At 43.4% G+C, this 7912-nt stretch overlaps 1 protein-coding gene across 1 annotated transcript; it reads right to left on the reverse strand.

The window, feature by feature from the left end:
* Positions 1 to 296: 296 nt before the first annotated feature.
* On the reverse strand, positions 297 to 866 carry LOC311621829 (large ribosomal subunit protein uL11-like). The gene has a single exon (XM_084882222.1). It carries the CDS (start codon positions 844 to 846, stop codon positions 349 to 351), a length of 498 nt encoding a protein of 165 aa, XP_084738348.1. The 5' UTR covers positions 847 to 866; the 3' UTR covers positions 297 to 348.
* Between the last annotated feature and the right edge of the window lie 7046 nt (positions 867 to 7912).

Here is a 7912-nt window from a genome sequence, read left to right on the forward strand (position 1 = left end):
ATCAGGGCACTTTAACAGTAATGAAATCTGACAGTTATTACCTCTGCCAGGTAATCAAAGTACATATCAAAGAGTGAGAAATCGCCCTGACCAGTTTGGCTCAGCGGATAGTTTGTTGGCCTGCGAACTCAAGGGTCCCAGGTTTGATTCCAGTCAGGAGTGTGTGCCTTGGTTTCGGGCACATCCCCCAGTAGGGGGTGTGCAGGAGGCAGCTGATTGATGTTTCTCTCTCATCAATGTTTGTGACTCTCTCCCTCTCCCTTCCTCTCTCTAAAAACATCAATTATATATATATATTTTTTTTGCTTGTCAAATGATCTTTATTTGAGTCCTTTTCCTTCGTAGTTCTTAACTAGCCGGACATTCCACTGCATCACTGTTGATATCATCTATGATGTCATGAGGGTGGCGGCCATCAACATTGCACCCCACAGACTGGGCAGTCCCCAGGATCTCTTTAATGGTTCCAGAGAGTTCTCTGGCTAAAGATCGGTGCCGCATCTGTCGGGCAATGCTGACAATCTCATCGAATGTGATGTTTCCACTGTGCTTAATGTTTTTTTGCTTCTTTTTGTCTCTTGGAGGTTCTTTGAGAGCTTTGATGATCAGGGCAGAGGCAGAAGGCACCACTTCAATCTGGGCCTGTCTGTTCTGAATGGTCAGTTTCACTGTAATCCTCAGACCCTTCCAATCACCAGTTGCTTTGGCGATGTCATCACCAACCTTCTTTGGGGACAGGCCCAGGGGGCCGATCTTGGGGGCCAGGGCAGACGTGGCACCCACTTCCCCACCGGTGCACCTCAGGTATACGACTTTGATCTCGTTGGGGTCGAACTTCAGCGGCATGGTGGAGGCAGCTGGTGTCGGATGAACCCGGATTTGGGATGACCGAGGAAAGTTGCACCTGAGCCTCCTCCGAGCCGAAAGCCAAAAGTATTTTTTTTTTTTTTTTAAGAGTGAGAAATCATTTTAGTAGCATACAACCTCAATATGAGAAATGAAGGGCACTTACCTCTTTGGTCCTCCTCCCCAAGCCCTAACCCCAGTTTAATCATGAGAAACACATCAGACAGATCTCCACTGCAGGACAACATGTCTAAGCGGTCTTCTGTGGAACTATAAAGAAAGTCATAACAGCCAAAGGTGGTTATATCCATCAACTAATGAATGGATAAATTAAATGTGGTCTATCCATTCAATAGAATTCTATTTAGCCGTAAAAAGGAATGAAGTCGTGATAGATGCTACCACATCGATGAACCTCAAGAACATTGTGCTCAGTGAAGGAAGCCCGATATAAAAGGCCACACATTGTGTGATCCCATTTCTATGAAATTCTAGAATACACAAATTAATAAAAACAGAAAGTAGATTAGTGGTTGCCAGGAGCTGCAAGGAGGGGAGAATGGGGAGTGACTGCTACATGGGTATGTGGTTTCTTACAGAGGTGAAGAAAGTGTTATGGAATTAGATAGCACAATTTTTTTTTTCTTTAAACATATTTTTTTATTGATTTCAGAGAGGAAGGGAGAGGGAGAGAGAGATAGAAACATCAATGATGAGAGAAAATCATTGATTGACTGCCTCCCGAAAGCCCCACACTGGGGATCGAGCCTGCAACCTGGGCATATGCCCTGACCAGGAGTGACCTCCTGGTTCATAGGTCAATGCTGAACCTCTGAGCCAAGCTGATTTGGCTATTTTTTTTTTTTTTAATATAAGATAGCACAACCAAAACCGGTTTGGCTCAGTGAATAGAGCATCGGTCTGTGGACTGAAAGGTCCCAGGTTCGATTCCAGTCAAGGGCATGTACCTTGGTTGCGGGCACATCCCCAGTAGAGAGTGTGCAAGAGGCAGCTGATCGATGATTCTCTCTCATCGATGTTTCTAACTCTCTATCCCTCTCTCTTCCTCTCTATAAAAAATCAATAAAATATATATATTTTTTAAAAATAGCACAATTTCTGAATGCATTAAAGTCCACTGAATTGTACACTTTTAAAGGGTAGATATAATATGTGAATTATATCTCAACTAAAAAAAAACAAAACGACGAAGTCTGAGAAACCATCACACAAACATAATTACAAACATAATGCCTAAGTGGAATATGATATCCTGGGTGGGGTCCAGGGACAGAAAATGTGCATTCAGTAAAACATAAGGAAATCTGAGCAAATCGCAGACTGAAGTTAAGAACAATATAGTTCCCAGCTGGTGTGGCTCAGTGGCTGAGCATCCACCTATGAACCAAGATTTTGCTAATATATTCCTGGTCATGGCACATCTCCAGATTGCAGGCTCAGTCCCTAGGAGGGGGCCTGCAGGGAACAGCCAATTGATGTTTCTCTCTTATTAATGTTTCTCTCTTTATATTCCTCTCTTTCTCAAATCAATGAAACATATTTTTTAAAAGAATAATATATCAATATCGGTTCATTCATCTGACAAATAGACAATAATAATGCAATATGTTTGTAATACCAGAAAATCGTGGGGGAAAGAAGGTGTTGTGTCTGTGGGAAATCTGTGTACATACTGTCTTTGCAACTTTCCTGTTAATGTAAAAAACTATTCTCCAATAGAAAGCTGATTGAAAGACACAATCAGGTTGCACCTAGTTCTGATCATTTGGGCCACTTAAAAAAACACCTGGCTCCTTGCCTCTGTCTGTAAGGACACACAGGTGACTGATTTAGTCGCCAGGAATGCTGCCCATTTGGAAACGAAGCCCAACTGTGGCACGCTGGGCCCCGGGGAGGCTGCTGGGTGAGGTGAGGATAAACACCAGCGCTTCTATTCTCAGTCAGTGGCCCTCCCCTCTGACTATCCTTCTGTCCCCTTCAGTTTGACCTTATCACCCCAGGGCCTGAATTATCCTGTCTGGCGCAGTCCTGATTCCGGGGGCCTTTGGGTAGTGAAAATTATTGGGAGATTTCAGTGGAACTACCTGAAAGAAAACAACTGTTAGGTTTTTTGTTTGTTTGTTTGCTTATTATATATATATATATATATATATATATATATATATATATATATATATATATATATATATAATTTATTTTTTTACAGAGAGGAAGGGAGAGGGATAGAGAGTTAGAAACATTGATGAGAGAGAAACATTGATCAGCTGCCTCCTGCACACCCCCTTCTGGGGATGTGCCCACAACCAATGTACATGCCCTTTACCAGAATCGAACCTGGGACCCTTCAGTCTGCAGGCCAAGGCTCTATCCACTGAGCCAAACCGGTTTCGGCTTTGTTTTGTTTTTTAAACAGGTGATTGACTTCAACAATAATGCCAATGCTGTGATCCGGGAAATCAGATGATGCAATGCTAACCAGGAGCGCTGGACTGTGAAGTGACATGGGACTGTAGGTGACATCCAGGACACCTGTTTCCAGGTGTGCACTGGTGCGCAGCCCTGAGAGGCTGCTCTTGAAGAAACACCGGGAAGAGTGACATATTAAATGAAAAAGAGCCACCGGGCTGGGAGCATGGGTCCTATGAAAGTCTGTGTGAAATTGTAGTTGAGGAACTTAAAACATGTGGGAAAACAGGGCTGTGGACATTCTGAGAAATCATTTAAATTCACTACAATTACATTTTAACAACAATAAAAATAGCAATGGGCAACATATTTATTTATTTTAAATATATTTTATTGATTTTTTACAGAGAGGAAGAGAGAGGGATAGAGAGTTAGAAAAATCAATGAGAGAGAAACATTGATCAGCTGCGTCCTACACACCTCTTACTAGGGATGTGCCTGCAACCAATGTACATGCCCTTGACCGGAATCGAACCTGGGACCTTTCAGTTCACAGACCGACGCTCTATCCACTGAGCCAAACTGGTTTCGGCTATTTTTTATTTTTAATCTTCACCCAAGGATATTTTCCCACTGATTTTTAGAGAGAGTGGAAGAGAGAGGGAAAGACATAGAAATATTGATGTGAAAGGAATACATTGACTGGTTGTCTCCTGCATGCGCCCTGACCAGGGGAGGAGCCTGCAATGGAGGTACGTGCCCTTGACCAGAATCAAACCCGGGATCCTTTGGTCCACAGGCCGACTCTATCAACTGAACCAAAATGACTAGGGCTTATTCCCTTTTTAAAAGAAATTTTGGCGGCCGGGCCCGGAGCAGCCAGGCCCAGAACAGCCGGGTCAGGAGCAGCCAGTCCCAGAGCAGCAGCAACCAAGCCCGGAGCAGGAGTGGCCAGGCCCGGAGCGGCCAGCCCGGAGCAGCCGGGCCCAGAGCAGCCGAGTCGGGAGCAGCCAGGCCCAGAGCAGCAGCAGCCAGGCCGGGAGTGGCAGTGGCCAGACCCGGAGCAGCTGGTTATGGAGCGGACCAGAGCAACAGAGGCCAAGGCCCAGAACAGCTCACTCCTTGCCTGCCCATGCCCCAGGGCTGCCTCTCAGACATGGCTGGAAACTTTTGGGGGAACTTGAGGGTCTGCTGAATCAAGTGATGAAGGCTTAGATCTGGATGTGTTGAGTTATTACAGCGCTGGGGTGTTGATCTGTGAGTGCCTTGTGTGGGGTCTGGATGAGGTTGGTTGATCTATTTGGAAATGTCTTTTGTGTGAAGTGTATCCTTGGGCATGTGGAGGTATTATTGATTGGAGAAAATGCTAAGTAACTGATTTACTACCTGAAAAATTTAAAGTTCTGAAAGTTTAAGGTCTCTTGCCAAAAAGAGGTTTTAAAGCTAACACCTTAATTTTAACGGAGAAAGGGGAGGACAAGCCCTTCCCACCCAGAACAGGTAATCCAATTCCAACCAGCAGCTATCTTTAAACAATGTGTTCATTTACATTTGAATGGCTACACCTTTTGATAGCCTAAGGGCAAGTTTACATGTAAACAAGTTTGCTTCTCAATTCCCAGGGCAGAAAAAACAAGGTTTAAAATTATTAGATTTTAAAATTTATTCTTAGAAGTGTAAAAGTTTATTAATTAAAAACAACAACAACAACAACAACAACAAAAGGAGATTGAAAAACCTGATGAACAATATTAGCTGTTGATTGTAGTAGAGTCGGAGATACGGGAGGGGAGTGGACTGACAGTTCTCGGGGAAATGGGGAGTAGTGGATGCGGGAAGAGACTGAACATAAACTGTGCACCTATGGATGATGACAATGGGGGGTGGGGAGGGGGCAGAGGGTGGGGTGGGAACCTGGTGGAGGGGGGAAGAAGTGAGGAACCTTTGTAATAATATGAACAATAAAGATTGATTTAAAAAATAAAATAAAATAAATAAATAAATAAATAAATAAATAGATAGATAGATAAATAGATAAATAAATAAATGAAATTTTGGGAATAAGCCCTAGTACTAAGGTTGAGGCCTGAGTCAGTCTGGATAATTCAAAAAAAGCCATCACTGGAAGAGACAAATTCCTGCCTCTTTAGAGTTCCTAAGCAGTCTTTTGAAATTCATGGCAGAGATAATAATCTTGGGAGCCGAGGCTTGCCATTTGGGAGGTTGCAAAAGAGAGGCCTTTCATTTTAAGGTCTCAAAACTGGTTTTGAGTCTCAAAATGTTGGTTTCAAAAGCAAATTCCTGAAGGAATCTTGGAGTAAACATTACACCACAACAGACAACACCTCTGCAGGGTAAACTGATGAAAAGTCAGATTAACCTGTCCCTGAGGCCAAAAATAAATTTAAAAAAATCCCACATACACACACACAAAACCTCGATCGGGGGTTCGGGGGATTAAAAAAAAAACCTGGGGAGTGAGTGAAACTTGCCACGAGCTGACAAATTGTTAAAATTGTTTTCATATTCTGTTCTCCTTCCTTTTGTATCTTTTTGGAATTTTTCCATAATAAAAATTTTGCTCTTGTTAGTTTTATTGTTGCAGCTGGGAGGACAGCAAGAAGTGGTGGTGTCTGGACCAGTTTGCCTGTGATGAAGAGGACAGAAAGGACTGGAGGGAAGCAGAAAAATTAAAAATATACCTGGTGGGCTCTGGCTGGAGTGGCTCAATAGTTGAATGGCATCAAGTGTACCAAAAGGTCACTGGTTGATTCCCTGTCTGGACTGATGTCCAGGTTTTAGGTTTGATCCTCAGTTGGGGTGTGTGCTGGAAGCTACCAATTAATGTTTCTCTCTCACATCAATATTTTTTTAAATAAATCTTTATTACAAAAGTTCCTCAGTTTTCCCCCTCCACCAGGTTCCCACCCCATCCTCTGCCCTTTCCCCATCCCCCACTGTCCTCATCCATAGGTGCACAGTTTATGTTCAGTCTCTTCCCACACCCCTGACTCTTTTCCCCGAGAATTGTCAGTCCACTCCCCTTCCATACCTCTGATTCTATTATATTCAACAGTTAATATTGTTCATCAGGTTTTTTAATTCCCTTGGTTTTTAGATTCACTTGATAGTTACATATTTGTTGTTCATAATTTTTATCTTTATTTTCTTCCTCTTCCTAAAGAACCCCCTTCAGCAATTCATATAATTCTGGTTTGGCAGTGATGAACTCCTTTAGATTATTTTTATTTGTGAAGCTCTTTATCTGGCCTTCGATTCTGAGTGATAGCTTTGCTGGGTAGAGTATTTTTGGCTGTAGGTTTTTGTTATTCATCACCTTGAATATTTCTTGCCATTCCCATCTGGCCTGCACGGTTTCTGTTGAGAAATCAGCTGACAATTGTATGGGTGCTCCTTTATAGGTAACTACGTGCTTTTCTCTTGCCGCTTTTAATATTCTCTCTTTGTCTTTTGCTCTTGGAATTTTAATTATGACGTGTCTTGGTGTGGTCCTCTTTAGGTTCCTTTTGTTTGGGGTTCTGTGTGCTTCCTGGACTTGTAAGTCTATTTCTTTCCCCAGAGGGGGGAAGTTTTCTGTCACTATTTCTTTCAATATGTTTTTGGTATCTTGCTCTCTCTCTGGGATGCCCATAATTCTGATGTTGGTTCGCTTGAAGTTGTCCCAGAGGTTTCTTACACTATCTTCAACTTTCTTGATTCTCTTGTCTTCTTGCTTCTGCGGAGGAGTGTCTTCTGGCTCTTTGTGTTCCAAATTTTTTACTTGATTTTTGCGATCTTCCATTCTGTTTTTAGGACTCTATATAACATTTTTTATTTCAGAGAATGTATTCTTTATTTCTAGTTAATCCCTTTTCATATCTTCATAGGTCTTGTTTATTTTATCAGCCTTTTTTAGGAGATTCTTGAAAAACCTTATAAGCGTGGTTTTGAACTCTATATCCAGTCACTTTTTGTCCTCCATTTCTTTCGTTTGTGATCTCTTTCTTTGTCTTGGCATTTTCGCTGCTTCCCTGAGTTGGTAGGGTGGGAGGATCAGCTGTATCTATGCCAGGAGACAGCCTTATTTGACTAGACTTGGAAAACTGCAAGAGCCTCTGTGCTCAGCTTGGATGGGGCGGAGTTTCAGGGTGGAGCCTACAGCCTTGGCTTCTGCTTAGCCCCGTCCTATGAGGTTCCTGAGTCTCAGTGTTCCTCAGTGTCCTTTGGTACTCGCTGCAAGCACCTCTGAGAGAAAGGTGCCCTAGAGTTTCACCCGCTACCAGACAGTCTAGTCTCTCCCCCGAGCCCACAACTGGGGTTCAGTGCAGTTGGAAGTGGGGTTAAGAGCAGTCCGGAGCTTATGTCTCCTTCTCGCTAGGGCAATCCAGCAGCTCAATCAACAGTCTGTCCTCTGTGCGAAATGTGCATGACTCGGGGGATATGCCTTTCACCACTCCCCTGAGCTTCCGCCTTACAGCCCAGATTCCCTCAGTATATGTCTGGGTCCCTAGGGTCTCACTCAGAACTGGGGTTCAGTGCTGTTGGAACTGGGATTCAGCACAGTCTGGAGCTTTTATCTCCTTCCTGCTAGGGAATACCAACCAGGCACTCAGCCACCCCTCCTCTCCGGCTCCATCCT

The sequence above is a fragment of the Pipistrellus hanaki genome, assembly GCF_964339955.1.
Source record: "Pipistrellus hanaki genome assembly, chromosome: 4".
Lineage (NCBI taxonomy): Eukaryota > Metazoa > Chordata > Mammalia > Chiroptera > Vespertilionidae > Pipistrellus > Pipistrellus hanaki.

Excerpts from the sequence above, each read along its gene's own strand:
- LOC311621829 (XM_084882222.1), bottom strand. The coding sequence starts at position 846 with ATGCCGCTGAAGTTCGACCCCAACGAGATCAAAGTCGTATACCTGAGG.